This window comes from Pristis pectinata, chromosome 17 (genome assembly GCF_009764475.1).
Source record: "Pristis pectinata isolate sPriPec2 chromosome 17, sPriPec2.1.pri, whole genome shotgun sequence".
Lineage (NCBI taxonomy): Eukaryota > Metazoa > Chordata > Chondrichthyes > Rhinopristiformes > Pristidae > Pristis > Pristis pectinata.
The window spans coordinates 34574161-34601867 of NC_067421.1; the positions used below are offsets into that span (position 1 = coordinate 34574161).

General features: G+C 43.2%; 1 protein-coding gene across 1 annotated transcript; it reads right to left on the reverse strand.

The window, feature by feature from the left end:
* Positions 1 to 220: 220 nt before the first annotated feature.
* On the reverse strand, positions 221 to 27707 carry foxn4 (forkhead box N4). The gene is made up of 9 exons (XM_052032394.1): positions 27622 to 27707; positions 13754 to 13926; positions 12129 to 12256; positions 9676 to 9786; positions 7147 to 7274; positions 4940 to 5036; positions 3499 to 3706; positions 2676 to 3068; positions 221 to 468 (listed from the first exon to the last, which is right to left on the reverse strand). Exons 1-9 carry the CDS (start codon positions 27705 to 27707, stop codon positions 221 to 223), a joined length of 1572 nt encoding a protein of 523 aa, XP_051888354.1.

Here is a 27707-nt window from a genome sequence, read left to right on the forward strand (position 1 = left end):
TAGATCTTGTACTCGCTGTACTGTGATTGTGTTTATTCAGAAGTTGAAATAAGACAGCCAAACCACTGAAAAGTACAGAGTTATACATGCCTAATTCTCAAAAAAATGGCACGGGAACTCTTTCCTATAAATGTATGTTGACTTCTCATGCATTGACTGAACAGTTATATTCAAAGCTGCATGTTATCAATAGTTCCTGGCAGTTCAGAGCAACTTTTCTTCATTGCAGTGCTATTGGTTTGTTCCCTTGCGAATTCAGATACTGAGTTGGAACGTTCTCCAGGCTGGCATAGGTGGTGTAGAGACCAGTCACCTGCAGGTCAGAGAAAGAATTCTCACTTCCACTGGACACGGGAGTGAGGCTCACTGTTCCGAGAGGAGAGTCCGAGAGACGGAGGGGAGATGTACTAAATGCACCAAGTGTATCCAGGTTAAAACTCTCATCTTTCATTTCTTCCCATAGATTTCCTGTTGGACAAAGGTGGTTGAAAGCAAAACGGTTTAGATTTGACTTAACAGGGGAAAGGCACATTGACAGAATCATGCTAAACCTGCTGAAAACCTGTTAAACTTCTGGTCCGCGGGAATTGCAGCACAAAAATTGCTGTAGGGCATGTGTACATACAAATTAGGAGCAGGAGTAGGCCACTTTACACTGCCTCTCAAAAATAATGCTTCATCTGATTGTAATCTTAACTCCGTGTTCCCACCTACCTCCAGGTAACCTTTCACTCCCTCTTTTACCAAGAATCTATCTGCCTTTGTCTTAAAACATTCAAAGACTCTGCATCCACTGCCCTTTCAGGAAGTGTTCCAGAGACTCATAACCCTCTGAGAGAGACAAAAATTACTTCATTGCTGTCTTAAACAAAACCCCCCTTTTTTTAAAATAGTGTTCCCAGTTCTAAATGTTGACAATAGTAGCATCAGGCTGTTAATGGTGCTCAGTTCAAATATCACCAAAATTACTCAACTCAAGATTCAACACATTACAACCTTCCAAATTCAGTACTAGAGTTCAACAATTTCACTTAATGAGGCTGCCATTCCCATGCAGATCCTCTCTAGACATGTCTTGTTTCACAAGAAAAGAAACATCATTACGTCTCTTATGTCAGTGGTGGGCAAGCTATTGGAGAGGATTCTTAGGGACAGAATTTACGAGCATTTGGAGAAGCATAGTCTTATTAGGGATAGTCAGCATGGCTTTGTGACGGGCAGGTTGTGCCTCATGAGTCTGAGTTTTTCGAGGAGGTGACAAAACAAATAGATGAAGGTAGAGTGGTGGATGTGGTGTATATGGACCTTAGTAAGCCGTTTGGCAAGGTTCCCCATGGTCAGCTCATCCAGAAAGTCATGAGGCATGGGATCCATGGAAACTTGGCTGTGTGGATGCAGAATTGGCTTGCCCACAGAAGGCAGACAGTGGTAGTGGATGGAGAGTATTCTGCCTGAAGGTCGGAGTCTTGTGGGGTTCTGCAGGCATCTGTTTTGGGACCCCTGATCTTTGTGATTTTTATGAATAATGTGGATGAGGAAGTGGGGGATGGGTTAGTAAATTTGTGGATGACTCGAAGATTGGAGGGGTTGTGGATAGTGTAGAAGGTGTTACAACATGATATAGACAGGATGCAGAGTTGGGTGGAGAAGTGGCAGATGGAGTTCAATCCGGAAAAGTGTGAAGTGATACACTTTGGAAGAACGAACATGAATGCGGTTAATGGCAGGATTCTAACCAGTGTGGAGGAACAGAGGGATCTTGGGGTCCAAGTCCATAAATCCCTCAAAGCTGCCGTGCAAGTTGATAGGGTGGTTAAGAAGGCGTATAGTGTGCTGGCCTTCATGAGTCGGGGGATTAAGTTCAAGAGCCGCAAGGTAATGTTGCAGCTCTATAAAACTCTGGTTAGAGTATTGTGTTCAATTCTGGTCACCTCATTATGGGAAGGATGTGGAAGCTTTACAGAGGCTGCAGAGCAGACTTACCAGGATGCTGTCTGGATTAGAGAACATGCCTTATGAGGAAATGTTGAGCGAGCTAGGGCTTTTCTCTTTGAAGGATGAGAGGCGACTTGATGGGGTATATAAGATTATGAGGGGCATAGATGGAGCGGACAGCCAGCATCTTTTCCCCAGGGCAGCAATGGCCAATACCAGAGGACATCAGTTAGGTCATAGGAGGAATGCTCAGGGGAGATGTCAAAGGTAAGTTATTTTACAGAGAATGGTGGGTGCCTGGAACGCACTGCTGGGGGTGGTGGTAGAGGCTGATATAATAGGGATGTTTAAAAGGCTCTTAAATTGGCACATGGATGTAAGTAAAATGGAGGGGTGTGAGCTGTATAGGAGGGAAGGGTTAGATTGATCATGGAGTAGGTGTTTATATAGGTCGGCACAACAGCGTGGGCTGAAGGGCCTGTACTGTACTGTACTGTTCTATGTTCTATCCTTTGTGTAATTTACTTCTTCTACCCTCCTACAGGCCTTTGCTTTGCTCTTTCTCCCCTCCCCATCTTTTCCTGCCTCTGCATGGCTTAAAGCCTGTGACATCCCCCAATAAACCTCATTGGCCTGAAGAGTCCATTGCTTTGATCTCTCCCAAGATACTGCCTGGCGTGCAGGGTATTTTCACCATTAGGTGTTTTCATTATTTTTCTCTCTCTGCAGAGATTACGCACCGTGCAAAGCAAAGTCCATGATGGTAGGGTCCAGAGCATCGACATCAGTGCTCATATCTGTCGTTATGCAGAATAGGTCTGAAGCTGCCCTGCTGGCTCCTTGGTGCTGCACGGGGCTGTGGCTCATATCTGGCATGGCATGGAGAGGCGGGGTCTGAGCTGGTGCTGGTGAGTCGGGAGTAATCCTCGTCTGTTGCTGCTGCTGCTGGATCTGGTGATGCAAGGGCAGGGAGTGCAAGGAGAGGGTGGTAATGGACTGGTGGGGGAGGTGCGGTACTGTGATGCTTCCTTGTGTGGATGGCACCTGTGTTGTCACGTGGATTGTTCTCTCTGAATATTTTGATGGCCTTCTGCAGTTTTCCGGCCGATCAGATATCAATTTGTCCAGTTCGTCTGTAAAGAGAAGCAGATGGTAGTGAGGGACACAAGAGACTGCAGATGCTGGAATCTGGAGCAACAAACAAGATGCTGGAGGAACCCAGCGGGTCAGGCAGCATCTGCGGAGGCAAATGGGCAATCGATGTTTTGGGTCAAGACATTTCACCACTTCAGCTGAAGGGTCTTGATCCGAAACATCGACTGTCCATTTCCCCCCCACAGATACTGCCTGACCTGCTGAGTTCCTCCAACATCTTCATTGTTGCTCCAGATAGTACTGAGGTTTGGTCCTTGAGGAAAAGGCCCACCACCAATTTTCTCTCCTTTTCCGAAAGCACTTCTCTTCTGCATGGATATGGTGTCACAGCAGCTTTGTTACCTGGTCATAGTGCAGTGGTTTCCCTCAGGAAATGTCAACTCCCTGTCTCTATTCCAAGGCCCTTACCTGGGTTTGCCATGCTCCTTCGAATTGCTGCAAGATCCTTCCGCTTCCACTTCTGCATCTCCTCCTCCATTTTTTCGATCTTTGCTGGATTAAGGGCCCAAAGACATCCTTTCCGTGATGAGCCACTCAGTTTGTTCTCTACTTTCTCAAAGCACTTGTTCAAGGACAGATTATGCCTTACAGAGTTCTTCCAGCCATCTGGAGCAGTCTGAGGAATTTATAAGAGAGAGACATTCAGAAACTAATTATTATTGTGTGTAGTTCTGGTCACCCCATTACCATTGTGTACAGTTCTGGTCACCCCATTACCATTGTGTGTAGTTCTGGTCACCCCATTACCATTGTGTGTAGTTCTGGTCACCCCATTACCATTGTGTACAGTTCTGGTCACCCCATTACCATTGTGCACAGTTCTGGTCACCCCATTACCATTGTGCGTAGTTCTGGTCACCCCATTACCATTGTGCACAATTCTGGTCACCCCATTACCATTGTGCGTAGTTCTGGTCACCCCATTACCATTGTGCACAATTCTGGTCACCCCATTACCATTGTGCGCAGTTCTGGTCACCCCATTACCATTGTGTGCAGTTCTGGTCACCCCATTACCATTGTGCGTAGTTCTGGTCACCCCATTACCATTGTGCACAATTCTGGTCACCCCATTACAGGAAGGATGTGGAGGCTTTGGAGAGGGTGCAGAAGAGGTTCACCAGGATGCTACCTGGATTAGAAAGTATCACCTTATAAGGACAGGTTGGATAAACTTGGGTTGTTTCCTCTGGAACGTCAGAGGCTGAGGGAAGACCTGATAGAAAAGTTTATAAAATTATGAGTGGCATAGATAGGGTAGACAGTCAGAATCTTTCTTCCAGGGTGGAAATATCAAATACTAGAAGAGATAGTTTTAAGGTGAGAGGGAGGAAAGTTTAAAGGAGGTGTGCAGGGTAAGTATTTTTTTTACACAGAGAGAGTGGCAGGTGACTGGAAAGTGCTGCCAGGGTAGGTGGTGGAAGCAGACATGTTAGTGGCATATAAGAGGCATTTAGACAGGCACATGAACATGCAGGGAATGGAGGGGTATGGATCACGTGCAGGCAGGTAAGTTTATTTTAATATGGCATCATGGTCAGCACAGACATTGTGGACTGAAGGGCCTGTTTCTGTGTTCTTTGTGTTGATTCCCCCTTTCTCGAGTGACAGTGATATAGCTGGTGATGTTTTTGATCTCTTAATTTGTTTCCAGTTAGTGCTAACTGCTTCCAAAAATCTCTTTTATGTTAATAACTGGTTATCCTGATTAAGCAATGGATGTCAGTTAAAGAATAAGGCATTTCCTGTTTCAAGAATCAAGGTCAAAGTCAAAGTGAGATTTTCTAACGAGATGGACAAAGAGAAAGAATGAACTGAATTTATGATTGAACTTGCATCAGTCTCCCACCTTGAAGTAGGGGAAGTGTTCCTTCATGAAGCTATAGATCTCACTGACCGGGAGACTACCTGTCTTGCTGTTCTTCAGTGCCATGGCAATCAGACAGCTATCAATGAAAGAAATCCAAGAATCAAAGGCTGGAAAGATGGTACACAGATAATACTCTAAAGCTTGTGTGTTCTTGGCTATTTTTGTTCTATCACAAATGCTGCTGTGAGGAAATTGAAAATCTTAACCCAACATCAGCATCAAGCCCTCCGGGGTTAGCACAATTATTTACAGAGTCATGCTCCCTTTACATTGCACATCAACTGAACCTTAACATCAGACTAATATTCTCTGCTGCACCTTTTCCAATTCTTTAACCAGTCACCCTTGTTGGTTTGCCAGGACTGTCAACTTCTATCAAATTGTCGCCAGTTGTGACAGACAGCCAAAGACCCAAGACTGTTCCACATTCATATTGTCTTGGACCCTTAAAAGCTAGAAAAAGGAGGCACATTTCATTTAATCCAAGCTCAAAATCAGAAGTATAGGAGAAGTACTCCTTCACTATTTCACCCAACTGTTTCAGTTCTGATGAAGGGTCTTCAACCTGAAGCATTAAATCTGTTTCTCTTCCCACAGATGCAGCCTGAACTGCTGAGTATTTCCAGCATTTTCAGTTTTTTACTTTAGATTCCCAACATCGGTAAGCTTCCTTTGATTTTCACTTTTTACGCTAGTGTAACCCTTGTGATAGATTGATTACACTTCCTCCTAAGGTGTGAAAAGTCTCATTCTGGCCAAAACTGAACCAAAAAGCCAAGAAGTCCTTCAGACACACCATCTCTTCTATCCAGAATCTGCATTCATTTACTTGTCACCTTCCTTCCATCTCACTTGTGTCCCTATATGACACTCACCCCTATCTTTCTTTCTACTCCTTTCAGTTAAGAGGGCGAGAAACATATTAAAAAAAACTCTCAGTGCTACTTCAGACATAGCTGTTTGGTGACCAATAATGGCTAGGGGATTGAGATGGGCAAAGGGTTTGGGGAGCAGTGGGCTGTTACTCAGAGATGGCAATCGGCATCTAAACTTGATAAAAGATTCACTGTGAAAACCATCCAATTTCAACTGGCTTGGCTAAAGCATCCCAGTTGAGGAAGGTACTTGAAACATTAAACCCTCATTTTTCTCTTGGTTCGCCATTGATACGCCATGCATTTTTCCATCTAACTTCTAATCTTTGCTTCTCATTGGCCTTTTCGTAATCTCCTATGGGTGATTCACATGAGGGTGAGAACATTTGTTCCTGTCTCCATCCTAGAGCGTTTCAATGGATTAGACTTGCTGACACAAATGGAGAGGGGTGGGAGGCTTACTCACACAGCTGACTCAGACAAAGATAATATAGAGACACAAAAGACTGCAGATGCTGGAATCTGGAGCAACACACAAGATGCTGGAGGAACTCAGTGGGTCGTCAGGCAGCATCTATGGAGGGAAATGGACAGTCGACATTTTGGGTCGAGACCAGCACTCTGGCCCCTGTGATGCTGAAATACATCCATTCCAACGTGCATTGTTTTACACAAAGTGTTTCAGTCATGTATGTGAGCCACCCAGACTCTATTTTAAAGCAAATTTCTTTTGAGACCAATCTTTTGGAAAATGGGTTAAGGAGAGAGAAAACACACCATCTTATAAAGCCATTGAGCATCACCAGACATTGCCCCTAGGCCTCAGTGCTGTTTAATTCTATTCATCCCACTTTTAAAAGATATTTGGACAGGCACATAGATATGAAAGGTTTAGAGGGGTATGGGCCAAACGTGGGTAAATAGGACTAACTTTGAAGGGCATCTTGGTCGGCATGGACAAGTTAAGCCAAAGGCCCTGTTTCCATGCTGTATTACTCTAAGACTGTGTCTTCATTCGGCTGTCAATGTAGGGTGGAGAGGTTAACAACTGGCAGGGTTTCTACCCAAAACATCGACAAGTTGCTTTTCCCTTACAGTTGCTGCTCGACCCACTGAGTTCCTCTAGCAGATTGTTTGTTGCTTGAAGATTCAGTAGTTGGAAACATCATACTTGATTACATCAGCATTGTAACTACTAGGAATTATAACATAGCTTTCCGCTAATCTTAAATCATTTTATCTTTTCATTTTATTGAAAGAAAAATTAGTATCCCATAAGCTAATCTGGTGTTCAATTGGGTCATTACATGCCTGTACGAGTAGATGGGTTTGGGGTAAGTCTTGGGTTGGAGATCCTGGTCGTTGTGTGGAGCAAGTCGTGGCTGCACATACTGAGACTGTGCATGGTAAGATGAGGTGTAGATATTGCCAGATGAGCACTGAAAAGAGAGAGAGAGAGCACAAAGTCAAATTACCACAAACTAAAAATAACATCAAAGCATGATGATTAAATAGCAATCCAGAGACTCAGGTTGATGGAAAAAAATTGCAGATGCTGGAAATGTAAAACAGAAAATGCTGGAAATACTCAGCAGGTCAGGCTGCATCTGCAGGAAGAGAAACAGAGTTAATGCCTCAGGTCGAAGACCATCCGTCAGAACTAGGAAGGAGAGAAAAGAAGCTTGTTAAACTGCAAGGAGGGTGGATGTGGAGAATATTAGTCTGATGTTAAGGTTAAGTTGATGTGCAAGGTAAAGGGAGCATGACTCTGTAAATAATTGTGCTATCACAAATGTGGGACTAATATTCTCTGCTGCACCTTTTCCAATTCTTTAACCAGTCACCCTTGTTGGTTTGCCAGGACTGTCAACTTCTATCAAATTGTCACCAGTTGTGACAGACAGCCAATAACCCAAGACTTTTCCACATTCATATTGTCTCCTCCCCTCCATGCAGCTTAACAAGATTCTTTTGCCTCCTTCCCACTTCTGAAGAAGGGCCTTCATACTGAAAGGTTAACTCTTGTTTCTCTTCCCGCAGATGTGGCCTGACCTGCTGAGTATTTACAGCATTTTCTGTTTTTTTATACTGACTCAGATTGATGAAGCAGGGATGCTTTGGTAGCTTTAATCCAAATGTATTTAATTATCAGTAATAGTGGCCATAAAGCCATGAAGGAAATAAATTTGCTGTCCTTAACAAACTGGGCCTTTATGTGACACCAGACCCACAACAGTGACAGTAACTCTTAGGCACCCCAGTAGCTAGCCCAGCAAGGCACACAGGTCTTCAGAGTGGCAATAAATTTTGGCCTTGCAAAAAATACCCATTTCCCCATGAAAGAATTAAAAACATTTCTTTTAGTTCCTGTATCTGAAGGTGAAATAGCTAAAATAGGATGTTGATGGTAGGCTTCTTTCAAGACTTTTTTTGAGCAAACACCAATAGTCATGAGCATCAGCTGCCTGCTTCGATGCCAACAGTTTTAAAAGAGGGTAAATTATGGGAATTGTACAGAAAACAATCGAGATAAAATTCTCTGTTAAACAACGGAAATTTTAATTCTATACCTTTTACTGCCTAGCCTGAAGGATAATATTAAGCACAGCAGTTTTCATCTATGCAGATACAGCTGCAGAACATGATGTTTATTTTAAACATCCAAGTTCCACAGAAGATTGTGCACTGCATTAAATAATCACCCTCTCACTGGCCCCACATGATATCACTACATATTGCATGACATCAACCTTACAGAAACACATTACTGAGGGCTGGCTTGAAGCAATATTTGCAAAATGCACAGTGGGACCTCAAATCTCAACAGCTATTACATACACAGATCTAGGAAACACGTTACTCCTTCTGGAGGCCACTGGAGGGCGAAACACTTTAAGGAAAGGTGCAGGTGGAGTGAAGCAAGTCATTCCTCCGTCATATTCTTAGAGACTTTAAGCACAAGATCACATTTTGGTTTGTAAGGACTGAACTCTTCCTAAGCTATGTGTTTGCTTTCAGCATAAGCATAAAGTAGTGGAAAGGAACTAGTCTATAATTTTTTTCTTTGCCTGTCACTTAACAAATTTGACTTCTGGTAAACTGGTTTATTATTGTCACACGTACCAAGGTACAGTGAAAAACTTTCTTTTGCATGCCATCCCTACAGATCATTTCATCACATCATTACATTGAGGTAGTACGAGGGAAAAGCAATAATAAATGCAGAATAAAGTGTTACAGAGGAAGTGCAGTGCAGGTAGACAGTAAAGTGTAAGGCCATAACGAGGTCAAAAGTCCATCTTATCATACTAGGGGACCGTTAGCTTCTACCTCACTGTGATAAGACTATTGAACGGTTCCCTTATACAATGAGATGGACTCTGACCTCAGGATCTACCTTGTTGTCACCTTGCACCTTACTGCACTGCACTTTCTCTGTAGCTGTGACGCTTTACTCTGTACTGTTATTGTTTTTACCTGCACTACCTCAATGCACTCTGTACTAACTCAAGGTAACTGCACTGTGTAATGAATTGACCTGTACGATCGGTATGCAAGACAAGTTTTTCACTGTACCTTGGTACAAGTGACAATAATAAACCAAAACCAATACCAAATAGTTTTATAACAGCAAGATAGAAGCTGTCCTTGTTACATGCTTTCAGGCTTTAGTATCTTCTACCCAATGGGAGGGGGGAGAAGAGAAAATGTCTCTTTCTTTCCTTCCCTTTCTGGGTAACATCTGTCAGGCTGGGGTTAGTTGCTGGGCCCAAAGTAACAATGAATACTTGAAAGACCACAAAGATAGTGTGTGAGTGCCAACAATTAACGGTGCCATACCTGCTGGCCAGATTGTGAAAGGCTGTACAGTTGCTGAGAATGGGTTTGGTAGAGGGACTGCTGTGTCGGAAACCCGGATGGATGCTGCCCTGCCACAGAGTACTGGGAAATCTAGGTAGAGGTAGGAAAAAAAGTTTTCATTAATAACATTAGTCTCTCTTTTCAACTGCTTATGAAACTCCTGCCCAGCAGCCTCTGTTCTGTTACATAATAACATCATCCGTAAAATGCTCCCACTTACCTCGAAGATAAAGGATTAGAATGAAATTGATAAGCAGATTTGAAGCTCAGACCTCTCCAATAAATTGGTTTCTTTCCAGCTTTCTTTAACAGCCAAGCAATTGTTCATTTTCTGCACTTTGTTAAAACTTATTAAAAAGAAAAGATAGGTGATAAATTTGTTTCTCAGCAACACATAAGATGCTGGAGAAACTCAGCGGGTCAGACAGCATCTGTGGAGGGAAATGGACAGTCGACAATTCAGGTTGATATCCTTCCAGAAACATCAACTGTCCATTTCGCTCCGTAGATGCTGCCCGCCCCGCTGAGTTCCTCCAGCATCTTGTGTGTTGCTCCAGATTCCAGCATCTGCAGTCTCTTGTGTCTCCAAGTGGTTTCTCAGGTCCTGGCAGGTGAAGATGGGAGTCAGGAGAAACTCTGAGGAGCATCACAGGGGTGGCACAGTGGTACAGCAGGTAGAGCAACAGCATCTGGTAGGGACTTCATGGAGTTTGCACATTCTCCCTGTACCATGTGGGTTTCCTCCAGATGCTCTGGTTTCCTCCCACATCCTGAAGACGTGTGGGGTGGTAGATTAGTTGCCCACTGTAAGTTGTCCCTAGTGTGTAGGTGAGTGTTAGAACTTGCGGAGAGTTGATGGGAATGTCTGGAGAATGAAATGGAATTAGTGTAGGATTACTGTAAATTGGTGCTTAATTGTTGGCACAGACTTGATGGGCCAAGGCCCTGTTTCTGTCCCGCGTCACACTGTCTCATTAATATATATTTTTAAAAATCACAACTTGTAAAGATTCTAGCGTGATTTTGTTCACTGTATATCCCAAGGACAGGATGCCTCAATGTTCCTCTAAGTGTAATGATTGGTGAATGAGATCAGGCAGAATGGTTTTAATCGGAGAAGGAGCATTGTGAAGTAAATGAACTGGGAATTCCAATGGACAGTAAAACTTGGAGCAAAAATCAAACTGCTGGAGGAACTCAGCGGGTCAGGCAACATCTGTAAAAGTAGAGGATGGTCAATGTTTTTGGGTCAAGACCCTACATCAGGAGAACTTGTTCAAATAAGCTCTTAAACTTGCTTTTACAGAAAAGGATTGAGGTGTTCACTGTGGAATTGGACAAATGCAAGTCACCTATCCTGATGACCTTTTTGGGCCCTTTTTTGTTTAGAATCCTTACATATTTGTAGCATTTATCTTTGGGATTAAAGTCAAAGTACCATTGAATGCACGTTGGCTCTCTGTAGAGCAATCACACCTTTCTGCCAGCAGGCATCACCTCACACTAGTCTGTATTAAATTCCATCATCTATTTTTCCACCTGTTCTATGTCTTTCTGCAGTTGAATAGTAAATCAGTGCATGCCTCATTGGCTAATTTTGAAACTTTATTCTGAATTCCAATATCCAAGTCACTTGGATATATCCAAACAAAAGATAGTGTCCTCCCACTAACCCCAAGGAAATATCATTTGTCTGCTCTGCTCCATTCTGGAAAAATATCCACTCATCACAACCCCTGCTGCTTTCTGTCCTTAAGTAATTTTAAAAATCCAAGCCGACATTCGCCCTCCTTTTCACGAGATTCAGTTTTGTCAACCAGCCATTCAGGCGTTACTTTGTCAGATGCTTTAGTAAAATACCCATCCATTACTTTATTGTCAAAAAATTCAAGTGGTTAGTCGAACACTACCTGCCTTTCAGAAAATCTAAGATAGCTCTATTTACTTAACACAAACCTTACCAAGTGCTCAATAATTATGTCCCTGAATTTCACTAGAGCTTTACCCACAACTGATGTTAAACTGATCAGCTGCCAGTGATGTCCTTATACCCTTTCTTGAACAAGGGTGACACATTACCATTTCCCAATCTGCTGGTACCTCCTGCATATCTCGAGAAGATTAGAAGACCAAGGCAAGCCCTTCTACTACCTCTATCCCCTCACCTCCTTTATCAACTAGGTTGCAAGCCATTTGACTTATCCACTCTGAGCACAGCCAACCTTTCGCTTACATCCTGCGTATCAACTTTCATTCATCTATTTGGTCTTATCATTTCCACTTCATTTATATTTTGTCATTGTCTTCTTCCATAGTAAACACCAATATAAAATACTCATTAAGATGAATACTATTGATCTCTTTGTATATTTAAAGATTAGTGTTTATTCAATACTCATTACATATCAATTTGAATATTACTGGAAACTTACATTTTGTCCATGAGTTGCCATGGTGTTCATTCCCATAATGCCATGCTGCATGGACGCCTGCACCTGGATCATGGTCCCTTGTACTGAAGTTGGAGTCAGGTTGTTGGACATGTCATGGAGCACCAGGCCTAAGAGAATCCGTTGAAGGTGAGAAGTAAGTAGCAATACTCTACCAGACTGAAACTGGAACTGGTGAAATACAGAATGACCCACTTTGATGTTATCACTGAGACTTTAGTTTACACCAGATTTAAAATTTCTCCAAACTCTCAGCTGTGCTCCTGCACGACCAGTTGACATGATAGTGTTCTATACAGTGGAAAACTGGCAAGAAAGCTGCCACCCCTTTAGTCACCAATGCTACATCAGTGATCAAGGATGGTAAGAAGGTGACTCCATCTCCCTCCATTGCTCGTGCAGCCTTTGCTTATTGTCCAACCCCTAAGTTTGAATTCAGAAGGATGAGGGGGGATCTCATTGAAACCTACTGGATACTGAAAGGCCTCGATAAAGTGGATGTGGATAGAATGTTTCCATGAGTAAGAGAGTCTGGGATCCGAGGGCACAGCCTCAGAATAAAGGGATGACCTTTTAAAAACTGAGATGAGGAGGAATTTCTTCAGCCAGAGGGTGGTGAATCTGTGGAATTCGTTACACAGAGGGGCGTGGCGGCCGAGTCATTGGGTATATTTAAGGCAGAGAGTGATAGGTTCTTGATTGGTGAGGGGGTCAAGGGTTATGGGGAGAAGGCAGGAGAGTGGGGTTGATAATAAAAATCAGTCATGACAATGGCGGAGCAGACTCAATGGGCCAAATGGCCTAATTCTGCTCCCATATCTTATGGTCTAACTGGAATCTTTCTGCACATGAAATCATACTCTTGAGTTGTTGTATGCCTATGGTATGGGGGATGGCCAGAGCACTAGTAAAAGTGCAGGAATTGACACGGAAATCTAAACTTTATTAAATTATCTCACCTGAGCATAAACGATGGAACAATGTGAAGTGGCAGGGCCACTCCTCCTAATCTTGACTCTAGCAATGAGGAGAGATGCTCAGCTTTTACTGTCTTCACCAGAAAGGTGGCACAAGAAATCTGAGCTGGGAACCCAAGACTCATCTCACTCACCCTCCAGGTACGAGGTGTGGCTCGGAACTGGCCTGGAATCAGAACCATGAGTCACTCCGTTGGCTGGAGAACACCTAACGGAGCGGTGGTCACTAACAAAAGGCTGTTGGGGAGGGTGGGGGTGGAAGGGGATGGATCAAGTAGAAAGGTTGGGGAACTACTATATATATAAAATATTAAATTCACTTCATAAATGAAAACTGTGTATGGCATATCAAGTGGCATTGACACTCTCCTCACTTAGAATCCACCCAAATACTGTTTTGAGAGTGAGTTCCAAATATTCCTCTCTATAAACTGGAGATTCACAGTCTGTTCATGAGTCCTTGGGGTTAAGCTTTGAACCGATCTAATCCATAAGAAACTCTGTGATCTTAAGGCTTGGTATCACATGAGGTAATTCACCTGCTGTCCAAAGTGACTTTTTCCAACACCAACTTTTACTGCATCCTTGAAAGCATTATAGTCTACAGCTGATGTGCTGCTTTAGTGATACCTGTTTGTGTCGTCAGTGTTGGATTCTGGGTGCTCAGGTTAAAGTCCATCCGACCTGTGGCCATCTGTTGTAAACGGGGGACATCAACAGATGTCAGCCAGGACAGGGACTGCAGGTCACTTGGGAGGTCATCCTCGCTCAGCTGGGAGGGGTCTGGGGTCAAGAGGCTGGGTCTGGAAGCAAAGAAATGTAATTTTCAGTAAGGCTACAGGCCGTCTTTCACTGCTCTGCATCAATGCACTGCATTGCATCTAATTTAACAAAAAACTGAAGGGGGTGGGGTTTGCCAACGCACTCTTGGACTCACAATTATCACTTTAAATCAACAGTCAGATATGTTAAAATACAGGTCACACCTAAGGGACTGCTCTACTATACCATGGTCAAAAATAACATCCCTGCAAATAGAAACATAGAAAACCTACAGCACAATACAGGCCCTTCGGCCCACAAAGCTGTGCCGAACATGTCCCTACCTTAGAAATTACTAGGCTTAGCCATAGCCCTCTATTTTTCTAAGCTTCATGTACCTATCCAAAAGTCTCTTGAAAGACCCTATCGTATCCGCCTCCACCACCGTTGCCGGCAGCCCATTCCATGCACTCACAACTCTCTGAGTAAAAAACTTACCCGTGATATCTCCTCTATACCTGCTCCCCAGCACCTTAAACCTGTGTCCTCTTGTGACAACCATTTCAGCCCTGGGAAAAAGCCTCTGACTATCCACATGATCAATGCCTCTCATCATCTTATACACCTCTATCAGGTCACCTCTCATCCTCTGTCGCTCCAAGGAGAAAAGGCCGAGTTCACTCAACCTGTTTTCATAAGGCATGCTCCCCAACCCAGGTGATTCTGATACCATTTTACTCCTTGATGTCTGGGCACTCTTTGGAAGCCAGTTGAACTGCTCCTGACGTGGTCCTTTCCCCCACATGTTTGGAAACCCCTTTCTTAAAAACAATTCTCTTTAAGCGTGCTTTCAAACACCTTCTTCTAATTGTGGCACACACTTATACTGCAATAACATACTTGGAGAATGGACACCTCGCATCGGGAACACCCTGGATAATGTCTGTCAGAGTGCTACATCATGGGCATTTGCCTGCTCAAGACAATGTGTAAAATGTCATTCTGAGCCGTGGCAAGGAGCATGCACCAGCTTTGCTTGCGGAGATAATGCAGGATCCTGAAATGATATTCCTTTGTTCCTTCTCTCCGGGGAAAAGATTACTGGCTTCCACCCAATCTGTCCTCCAAAAGATTTGATTGTAATAGAATAGTAAAGCCCAGAGAGCAGGATCTCCTAACTATTGCCTGATATGGTGCCTCTCTCCAAACACCACGAGGCACTGACTCCATAACAAGTTCTCAGATATACAATTCCCTTCACCACACTAGGTAGAACCATGTCGGAAGTTCAAAGACTGTCATTCTATTCATGGTTATATTTGATTATTAAGTCACTGGGTTCCTGAATTTCCATCGCTCCACCACTGGCAGGCATCCCAAATCCTGAAGCATGGCATTCACCTCCCCAATCTCCTCTGACACTTCTACTTTATAATGCTCCTTAAAACTTTGACCAAATGTTCTGATATTGCTTCAAGTGGTTTGGTATTAACTTTGTTTGATAACAATCCTGTTAAGTGTTTTGGTATATTTTTGTTGTAAGAAGTGGTACCAGATAAATGTAGGTACAGTGTACTCCTGAGATGGATTCATAAATCACTAACAATCACTTGAAAATTCGCTCCTATGGAATTTATGTGAGAAGAAAACCCAGCTAAGCACAAAATGCAGAAGAAACAAAAATTTTTTGTCAAGGGTTCGTGATAAGAAAAATCGTGATATGGACGGTTTTCTGGGAACACAACCTCTCCGTAACGTGGGGCTGTGCTGTATTTAGCTTTTAATGGGGTTCACATATGGTTCGTTAGTGTGGAAAACCTTCATCTACTGGCAACAAACTCAAACCCTAAAGTATATTTAACATATTTATGTTTCTACGATGGAAATATCAGCCTAGGGAAAACATTCCCAAAGTTATTCTCCTGATACTGCTGCACACCATGCCTGGAGGAAGTCTTTAAGTGGAGCAAATTTTCAAGTGATCAGTAGTGATTTATGAATCCATCTCAGGAGTACATTGTACCTGCATTTATCTGGCAATTTGTAGGAAAAAAACTAACAAACCTAATTGCAAGCTACTTTGCTAAGTGTTGTGGACACCGGTGTCAGCCTCAGACACTGGATTATTAAACTGAGCAAGGGAGGAGAATGAAGGGAAAAAATAAAAGTGGCAGTTTGTGTGTCTTTACTACCAGAGAAAGAAAGCAGTTTGAATATTCAAAAGAGAGCCAATTACAGCTTCCCGATGATTAATAACGCACCCACTACTTAAAGAACAATAAAATTAGGGTCGCCATAGCAACAGAAACTAGGCAGTTTGTATTAAGTCATGCAGTTCAAAAAAAAACCTGGGGTGGAGGGGGGGTTACTGTCAGGTGACCCTTGTCCAGTTTTGCAATTGGCTAAAATCATAAGACAACAAGAGGGAAATGATTTGAAAGCCAGTCAGGCCCGTATCATGGGCAACAGTTGTCTCTTGTATGGTTGGCTGATGGCCCCATTGTCTTCTGAAACGGCTGCTTCACCAGAGGCACGTGGGCCTTTTGTGTCTCTCACTATCCCCTTAATTGCATTTTTTTTAAACTTTACATTAATCTGAGGAAAGGGGTGGGAGTGACAGCAGGCACTTAACAGACACAGAATGCCATCTGCCACTTCAAGGACTGGCCAAACCACCCATACGTTTCAACTCATCCTCTCAATCACTTACTCCCCTGCCAAGAAATGTTAGGCTGTATGTTTGGGGAGGGGAAGGGGAATGTGTTATGAGGTCAGAGCTGACAGCACACATCTCCTGCTTGAAGTAAATCTTGTGTGCAAACATCCAGCTTGGTTAATTCACCACTCCAAATTACTGGACAAATTACTAGTTGTTTAAAAAAAGGAACATCAGTTGAGGTTTAGTCCTTCTGCACGCTCTTTAAAGGGAAACCACTTAAAAATCTGCTGCCAAGTTAGTTCAAAAGTCTGCATCATTCAAAATAAAGCTCAAATTTTCATTCCACCTTTATGTTCTGCCTTTCTTGTGAACGAAAAGCTTGGCCAATAAAGCTTTCAGTACTTGACATGGATACGTTCCTCTGAACTTGCCAATTGCATGGTGATTAAACCTTCCCCTCTGCACGATCCTGTGAAATTGTGCCAACAGAACCAGTGGTTGCTCTGCCCGTGTCAACAGTTGTAAGGGAGCTGCATTAACCATTATGGGAATTGAGTAGGCACGGATTGTGCAGGCAGAGTCTATGGCAGAAGGAGAGACAACCAAGTGAATGAGTTAGAAAATCAGTGCATTGCAGCACTGTTTGATTTCTCCTTGTCCCCATTTCCTACCACACTGCAGTTAGTTACTGATACTGATCACAGTGCCACCAAGAAGAGGTCTGATATGAGCAGTTTTGTTCTCCTTACTTAAGGAAAGATATACTTACATTGGGGGCAGTGTGGAGAAGGTTCACTAGATTGATGCTTGGGTGAAGGGCAAAAATTGAGCAGATGGGGCCTTTACTTACTGGAACTTAAAAGAATGTGAGCTGAACTTATTGAAGCACAAACTGTCCTGAGGGGATTGAGCAGGGAGATGCCATGAAGAATTAGTGAGCATAATCTCAGGATAAAGAGACAGACATAATGAGGAATTTCTTCTGTCAAAGGTTTGTTAATCTCTGCAACTCACTACCCCAGAGGGCTGTGGGTACTGGGTCATTAGATATTAAAGGCTGGGATGGATGAATGAATGGATAAGATTGATGTGATTAGATTGATTTTTGGACCAAGGGTTACATGGATCAGGCAGAAAAGGAGAATTAAGACCTAGTATCATATCAGCTTTGATTTCATTGAATGGCACAGAAAGATGGAAGGGCTGTACTGCCTTCCCTTGGTACTAAATCTTACATTCTTGTGCAAAGGAGATCTGGAAGATGGATCATCCAGGCTATTGTCACAGGACTCCTCAGCAGTAGATACAATGTGCCTTTACAAGGCCCTGCTTGAGACTGCAGCTAGCTGTCTGGAGTTCTGAGGCCAAGCAGAGAATAGAGTCATTGCTGCATGGATAAACTAGTTTGGGGGAGGTATTCCCTACAATTCTTGTGGCAGTTTGAAATAAGCAGGCTGAAAATCAGGACACAATACTAAGAAACAAGATCATGAACAAAGTGTGTTAGAAATCAGTTCAGTCCTAATTCTACAAGTCTTTTTACTGAGTCAAAGCGACCTCAGTAGTGCTTGGAAATTCAGCAATCGACATTGCATTAAGTAAGATTGTGTTTTGAAACAGACTCAGTGTCTTAACTCCAGAGATGGTACATGACGTTGTAATGTCAAGTGGTTCAGTACAAGTTTCCAATGTCAGTCTGACTTCCTAATATTGTCAAAGTGTTTTTATTCCAGTGCAGGGAGCTCAGTATATGGAGGATATAAAACTGCAGATGCTGGAATCTGAAAACTGTAAACACTCCCACTCTTCCCCCAGTTCTGAGGAAGGATTGCTGACGCAAAACATTGACTAGTTTCTCTTTCCACAGATGCTGCTGGACTGCCAGAGTTCTTCCAGCATTTCTGTTTTCATTGCATTTGTGTGCAGAATGTATTAGTACTTGAGATTCCAGAATAAATTGAAATCTGGGGAGGGTAGCCAAGAGAATGTTGGCTAGGCACTGGAACCTTGCAGCTGAGTTCTTAACAAATACAAATATCTTAATATCACTAGAGTTGTCGTTTTTCATTTATTGCTCCCAGATCTTCTTTCTCTTTCCGTTAACACTGTACTGAAAACAAAACTCGTCTTTCCCCAGGACCTCAAAGCTGCGGAACTCTTCTATATCAATCTCCCACCCTCTACAAGATCAAAAGGATCTTAAAATCAGTATTTCCAACCTTGTTGGGAGCTCCCCTGTCATCATAGGCCTTGATCCTGCTGCCACACTTCTTAACAACCAAAGCCTGGGTTGTAGCAAAGCAGGAGGAAGAATCTTAAGTAGATTGGGAAAGCGGAGAATCTCTCTTGAAAGCCACATTGGGACTAATGTAGTGGCATCTGACAAATGACAAGAATCAATTCTTGCAAAGTCTGCAGGAGCCTTGCTACCTTATACTCTACTCGTGAGTGTTGGGACTGAGCTGCCAATTCCTGACCCCTTCCAACCCTGTAAAGGCAAACAAGTAGTGGAGCTATAGTAATGTTCAAAATGGTCTTAAAATCTCCTGTGAAGATTATAAGTTATGTGTTTATTAAATATCTGACGGTGTGGACTGGAATAATCTTACTGCCATTGCTATCTCTTCTCTAAGAAGACTGCGCCAGCAGGCAAATAGACATATAAAAACCTACATTAAATAGCACTCTCCCAATCCAAACACGATTCATTTGATGGGCACAGGAAGCATTTGCAGGCAAAGTTATAATATTGCTCTGTAGATGATTAATGACTTAAATATCTCACATTACAAATAACAACTCGCTTCTGATGCCACCTTGGCTTTGTCCCAGTCTGGTCTCTGGAATGTTAGTCTCTCATTTTGTGGCCAGAGGTAATTAATGAGAGTGATAGGGAGAGAGTGTATGAAGGCCGGAGGATGCAGGAGGAGAAGAACCCCTTAAATCAAGTTCACATTCACATCCTCGGGAGCAGGTCCACTGTTGGCTTATTTAGTTGGAGGGTCTCCAGCAAGACCAGCACCCTTCCCTACTGACCTGGAGAAGCTGGTGGCCAGCCACTGCCCCATCTTCCACCAGACCTTTGGACAGTCACTGAATACTTGGCCTATTCCCACAGGATGACTTTAATTATTCCAGCACTACCGCTATAGGGATTACCTATTAGTGCAAACAATGGATGCAGTTTCCCAAAAGGAGAAGGACTAAGTGGATAAAAGTAATTTTCTAGCCCCTGCCAGCCTCCATCTGACTGCTTGCTGATGAACTGTACTGAAGTGGTAATAATTTGCTCACATGGTCAGCTTAAAGTCAATTGCCTAGTTGGGTATTTAGGGAGGAATGTGACCAGGGATGGTAGAAAGAAGTCATAACTTAAAAACCAACCTTCACATACCAGATGGACAAGATCTCATCTGGGTTGTGCTTCGCTCCAACATTCTAGAGGCCCCTTTTACCAGTCCTAGCTGGGGGAACATGGTGGGGGTGGTGTAGAAGAGCACAGGAGTGCAGTCCCACCCCTGCAGCCATCTCCTCTCTCATTCCATACTCAATAGCCATGCATACACATTGGCCTGAGAAACAAAACATGGGACATAGGGGTCTTCTTGGTTTCAAGGGCAGTTCAGAATTTATCCAGCCTGCATGGCAAATGTGGTAACCCCATACTCGATCTAGGTACCTCATTGTTCTCGAGAATGCCATCATAATCAGCCAGTCTAGCTGCCTAATGGGATTTGGCAGTCTGTCACAGGGCTGCCATTCAACACTACAATGGGGTCCTGGCTGAACGAGGAAGGTTTTACCAGTGCCCATTACAGGCTGGTTCCAATGGCCCAGCCCATTGACCTTCACCACCACCCTGGAGATACTTACTGATCCTCTACCTGAGCCTGAGCTCCCTCAATCCGCCGGCTTTCACCGAGTGGTAGGTACCAGCCTGGACTCCAAGCCAAAGGGTCAAGGGTTCAAGGCAGACACCAGAGACTTATTCCACTCAGAGGAATCAATCTTAGGCTGAGACTCAAACCAAGACCTCTTGGAATGTGGGTTTAGCCAACTACTTGGCTAAGGAGATATCTCAGTCAAACTTGATTTTGTCTTCAATGATTGTCCCACTGATGCACTGATACAGGTCATTGGATAAAGATGCCCTGGCCTATTTTCTCATTCATTCTCCCACGACATCATGGAAAATTGTTGATTGTTTCCCAGCTGAGAATTGTTACTTAGGCCCTGTTATTTATTATTGTGATCAAACCTGGAATTTCTCTTTTATTTATAGTTTAATTCCACACCAGCCAGTGATAATCAGAGGAGCCCTGAGACTTTCCTCTTCAAAACCAAATTCTGAATGAATTCCCTTATTTTACTTTGATACCTTTGCCCAGGACATCTTGCTAACTCTGACCGTGATGCAGATGAATTAATATTTATAGAGAGGCCCATGATTAACATCATCCTTACATGTGTGTGAATGTCCAGCAACATCAACCCTCTACCAAGCCCTTCAGTAAATCACTTCAGCATTCTTTGCTTAAATGGAAGTGAATGTGTAAGTGCTAAACTAAAATCAAATGCAAAAGATCCACCTAACCAAACTGCCAGTAGCTTTGCTTTATTATAAACAGACATAGCCACAAACACTGAAACATAGTCTGAAAGTGTAAATAAGAGTGGATGATGCAACAACTGTTGCCTGGCTTAGGATCCAGTTGCATCGTGTGAGTGCTATTTTTCTGTCTCTACATTCTGGTTGAACTGAAACTGGGAAGTTTCAACCAAGACTGATGAGAGATGTGGTGGGAGGACATTCAGGGCTGTTAGCCAGCACTAGATCACAAGCTTTGCTTAAACATTATCCGTGGCCAAGTTTGGATTAAAGTACGATGGCATGCAAAAGTAAGAGTGCTTGATTGTAACACTAGATTACATCACTACCAGTGACATCACCCACTTTTAAGCACACAGAAAAAAATGAGATAGAAAATTGTACAGCAAGATGTTCAGTGCGCAACAGTTTGTGATTTCTGACGCTGTGACTGAGCATAGATGCAGCTGTAAGTAGACTGATAAACTCTGAATAAACATTTAGTCTCCATAAGGTTCACAGAAATGAACAACTTGGTGCGGAGGGGGCATGCAGCACAGCAACAAACTGTAATACTCCAACAACGTGTTTCTATGAACTTGACTATAAACTGGTCCCTCAAAATATTTATTGTAAGACAACAATGTTTGAATGATATTCAGATTACATGAAGGTCTAGAGAAGAACTTTAAAATCTGCAGGTGACAGAAGTAGAGCAAGCAGCGAGGAAGCTGAAATTTGCAGGCAGGCAGGTGGAACAAATGAGGCAAGGCAGAGGGGACAATGCAGAAGGGAAGAGGTGATCCATTTTGGTAGGAAGAAATGGGGAAAGGAAACAGGTGCTGAATGGCATAATGTTAAAGCAGGGCCCCTGGAGGTCATTCACACAGAAATCTTGGATGATGGCAGTTAATAAAGGATTAAGGAGTCTGAACTTTACCAATAAAAGCAGAGAGTGCAAAATCCAGATGGTTATGCTATACCAATGTAAAACGTGTTTGGTCCCGACTGAAGTAATGTGCCTAATTCTGGGAATGTGAAAGCTTGAGACAGGGTATGAAGAGATTTACTAGAGGGGTTCCAAAAATGAGGAATTACTATTGGATAGTCCGGGGAATCTGGAGCTGTCCTCTAAAGGGCAGAGAAGGCTAAGAGGCAATGTGATAGTTTAAAACCATGTATGGTCTAGATAGCATAACTTATGACAGACACATTCCAGTAGCTGGAAGAGGGTACAGATTTAAGGTAAAGGAACCAGAAACAGCACTAGGAAAACAATTTTAAGTAGTTAGTGGTGAGGATTCAGAATACAATCTTTGATTGGCTGGTGGATACAAATTCAATAATAGACTTGAAAATGGAATTGGAAAAATACTTGGAAGGAATAGGATACAGGAGAAAGTGGAGTGAAAAACTAATCAGAGGTCTCCTTGGGCATAAAAGTAAAACTCAAACTCAACCTGACCGCAGCTAAACCAAACCAAGCCCAAAGCCTGAGTACTTTGCCATACCTGATCTGGAGGCAAATGTAAAGCAGAAAAACAAACATACTCTGCTCCATTAATATTGCTATTGAATGTACATCTGCAGCAATACTAAGCAAAGCATCCTGATCTAGATCATACACTGTGCCAGAACACCACAGCTTGACTTGACCCTGAACCAAGCCAGCCCAAACCCAGCAGTCAGATCCCATCTGGCTTGTGTGTGGGAGCAGAACTCTGAACTGTACTGTGCTTTGAAACAGCCAATAGTCAAAGTCAAAGATGAGTTTATTGTCATATGCACAAGTACATGCATGCACAGGTGCAATGAAAAGCTTCCTTACAGCATCATCACAGGCACAGAGCATCATATAAGCAGCATTCACAAGAAAAACATAAACATAAATTATACATGATAGTCATGGAATGTTTACATGCAGAACTAAATAAAGCAGATCATATTGAAGCATTTCATGATTGTAAATCTAGATTAGATCTCTTTTCTACATTACACATTTGCACAGTGTCCTTGGAAAGGGCCCATATTTGCCTTGCAGCGGTGGTCTCTACAGACCTGTGTGTTAAACTGATTGGCTGCCGTCACTGTGGCAGAAGATCAGTGGAATCCCTTTTATGCTAAGACTATGTAACTATGGCCCACGCCAGTTAGAGACTGTCCCTCCCCCACCCAAAGGGACTCTTGACATCATGTCTTATTCTAGTAATAAGTAAAAAAAGATAGTTCATCATAATTTAACATCAGGACAAAACAGCAATTTTTGTACAGTTACAGGGAACTCCTTCAGCTGCAGTTACAAAGGCACAGGCTCTCCATTCAAAAGGTTGCAAGTTGCAAATTTCTTTCTGGCAGTCCAGCTGTCATTATTTATGTAAAGTTCTTATGCCAGGACGAGAGACTGCAGAGAAGCAACAGACTGATTCATCTCAGAAAGGGCTTTGAGAGTGTTGAGGCTTAAAGCCAGAGGTGTGGACATTGAAGTTAAAGATTGGAAACTAAACAAAGGATTTTGATTTAAGTGCAAAGTACAGGCTGGATATAAATCAGGATCCTCAAGAGATCCCCACTGCTCTCAGGCTACTGAACCTTCACACCCCCTTCTTGGTATGCTGCCACATTCTCGGACTCTTAACTTTACCTCTCTTGGTTTTCTGCTATTGTCACTTTTTTTTTTGCACTACAATCTTTGCACCATTCTGCTCTTTTGCGCTCTTTATTGTATTTATTGGTGTATTTATTATTATCTTGTACACTGTTTTCTCTGTGAGATTCATGCAAACAAGAAATTTCATTGCACTCTGGTGTTTATGACAATAAACTAAACTAATCTAATCTAATCTAATGAATAGACCTGGCTCACTGCCTTATAATATCACCAAAAAATTTTCTTTAACTGCCCTGTCCAATTTATGTAAGTGCCCAGGCTCAGTGCCACTGCTGCTGTGCATCTAAACCTGAGGAGCACAATTAAATGAAGTCAGAGCAAACCCAAGTGACCTTCCCTCTAACTTCCTTCCTCTCCCCAGGCAGCCACGTTCACTCTAAACTTCATCCCAAAGCCATCAGAATCCCAGTAATTCGGTTTTCTCCTCTAGACCACTTTTGCCTGGGTAGAATGTAGAACATTACAACATGACAGGCCCTTCAGCTCATGATGTCTGTGCTGACCATGATGCCAGTCCAAGCTAATCCCCTCTGCCTGCTCGTGGACTATATCCTTCCATTCCCTCCTGTTCATTTGCCCATCTAAATGCCTCTTAAACGTTGCTACTGTATCTGCAAATGTATGTGCTGTTGCAGAACATTAATCCTGCATTTAATGTTTCTTTCCTCCCTCATGTCAGTGAAAGGCTACAATCTCTTTTGTTTGGATCCCAAAGTCATAAATGGTATCTTCCCAACTTTTTCAAGGGATTACTTTTTTCACCATTCCACCATAGTGCGTTGAGTGCACAGAAATCCAGATTAGTTGCTGCAACTTCCATTAGAGTAGCTCGCCTCCAGAAGTACGGAGATATTATTCGAAGCACCTTGACTGATGCTGCAAGTCAGGCAAAATTTGGATTCACCCAACCCCCACTGAGATGCAATGAGCCGACGTTCTAACGAACCAGCAGTCTGATAATTAGTCAGACCCTGCAGTTACAATTTTCAGAAGAACCTTAAATGGCCCACAGTTTTAAAAAGGGATATGTCAGCAAGATGTGCCCTGTCCGACTTCCTGCTACTTCTATCCTTGGGCAGACCTCAAAGTCCTTGCTCCTCATCACCCTTTCTGTTCAGACAAACAGCAAGGGCAAAAATCACCTCACTATTTCTAACTGAGGTCGATTTAAAGGCAAAAGAATTATGATCAAAGGTAATATTTTGTAAAGGTTTTTTTTTGTGGGGGGGGCGGAATATAACACTATTTGTATGCCAAGTCCTGCTGACTCATCAGGGGAGTAAGCTGGCTCGGAGGAGCAGCCAAGGCTGACAGCATGCAGGACCTGAACTGACATCTGCAAAGCTACAATCACTCCTGGAAGTGCTTCAATCAACACATTAATCCAGCTTCCTTACAAACTTTGGACTTGGTCAATTCTTTGATCTGAATCCCTTGACACTGAATACTGCAATCACCATTTAAACAGAAATAGTCACGGACAAGGGACTTAAAACTTAATGATAATTCTTTGTAATGGTTTGATGTTGAAAGGAGATGGCTGGGTCACATGTTTGGCCCTGACTAAATTTAACTGGACGATGCATGTCATTGGATCAAACAGCAGAGACAAAACACTCCCATCTCTCACTCTGAATGCTTTCACAACCTCCACTAGTTAAAAGTACATTACAAGCTGTATTCCAGTGGAGAGCTGCCTTTGAGCATTAAATGAAACCCAACTTCACCGCTGAAGGTTGACTTCAGCGACCTTTCAATTTGTTCATAAGCACAAAAAGCAGTGGCATTAATTCACTTCCAAGTATGTTGTATCTCTGCACATTCTCCGTCATCTCAAAAGATTCAATGCAGGGCTCTTCACACACCATCAACACCCAACCCATTACTCCTCCCCACCCCAACATGGCCCTATCCCATCCACCACCCATAGAAACAGCATTACATCATTTTGAGGCAACATTGCAAAATCAAAGCTTCCTACAGAGAACTGTTACAAAACAAGATCCCTGTATTACCCCAGCCTGGACTACCTGAAACATCATACTGTAGTAAGTGACTTATGTGGTTCACCCCCATCAACTTTGGTCCATTTGAATGTATCCCATTAGAGAAAGATTATCCAATCAAACAGGATTTTTTTTTGGAGACACTATGTCAAACAACCGTCCAGTGAAGATAAGCTGATGCAGACCTCTGGTTAAATTCAGAGGTCTCCCCAGCTCTCTCCCAGTACCCTGTCAATGAATCACTGTGCCACAGCACTGACCTCAGTACAAGGAAATATTTAAGATAAAAATAATTACTGCCATTGAAAAGTGAAATATAATACCTTCATTCACAAATTGAGTCATTGTGTAAAGATTCCTCAATGCACGTTGTAGAATTAATTATTTAAGGTGCGTTGACCGTTAAATAGACACATTGGATCTTCAATCTGCACCAGAATCAATTCACAGCTAGATGATTGATAGCAAATTAATCTTCCCCGGAGTCTGGAAAGGACGGGGGAACAACTGGATCGCTCTTTACAAGAGCAAGTACACAAGCAATGGGCCAAATGGCCTCCTCTTGTGGAGTATGAACCCAACCTGTCACTTGTTGGGAGGAGAGGCCATTCGATCTTTGACTGATGCATTCAACACCAGCCCCAGCCACTGATCACAGAACTGACTTGCGAAACCCCCCCGAAAGAAACTCTTGCTAAAACCACAGCTTCTCCCTGGTACTGCACTGGGGTGGGAGGCTAATATGTCAATGTAACTGTTACAATGGGGTCCATCCACCACAGAATCGCTCTGGTAACCGAAGACCCACAAATAACACAGGAAGTGGACAGATGCCACCGGCCTCTCCTCAAACTCTCACCTTCCCCTTTTCAGTGTGGCAGCGAGAGTCGAGGCTTTAACCAAAGCAACACTGCACAGCGGAGCCTTGAGTTACACATACCCGGGCGGCTGACCCACTCCCGGGGTCTGACAGCGGCAGGGCTCGCCTGCACCCTCCCGTGAGACACAGACAAGCCCCCCAAACAATAACGAAACCATCCAGCACACGAGTATCGCGGCCCAGCCTTCACCTCCCCCCCCCCCCCTCCCCACGAGTCTACGGCATTGCAAACCTGCCCCCCCCCCCCCCGACATGTCGCCACTATATATCTCGGGCTAAAAGTTAAAACCTTTTCAAAAAGTGCACCCACCCGCCCCCGCACAGAATAAAGTGGGTGGGGCTGCAGGCTGGCGGTGTAACAACGGGAGGAGGGACGGGGCGAGAGACTTTGAAAATACACTTTGTATTCGGATCTGGGGGTCACAATACACCGTTCCACAATAAGAGTTCAGGTTAAATACCTTAGAATCAAGAGGGCGGGCGTTCGGCCCATTGCATTTGTACCGCCCGCCTCAAGATGCGATTCAATTCATTAACTTCTTTAAATATGCCGGGGCGGCGATGGAGGCGGCTGAATTCGACAGGAGATTACTAGTTATGCATATGGAGGAATTTAAAATAGAGGGATATGTGGGAGGGAGGGGTTAGATAGTCTTAGGCGAGGTGTAAAGGTCGGCACAACATTGTGGGCCGAAGGGCCTGTATTGTGCTGTACTGTTCTATGATTCTATGCATATAAATTCAATTGTTTTTAATGTTACTGTTGACTCTACTTCTTTCGGGTAATGCATTAAAAAACACTTCATTTAGCTTTTGAATGAGGGCTGTATACAATCAGTTCTCTCGGGGAGAGGACAATGGTGTTTTGTCCTCTCGCGGATCAGTCATCCCGTTAATTTCACGTTAACCCTTCCAAAAAAGAAATCCTCCCTTACCTGTACTCCTGGGCTGGATGGTGAGAATTATGTTCTGATGTCCTGAGAATCCCTGACATTTCCGATTTGATGTCGTTTTCTATCAT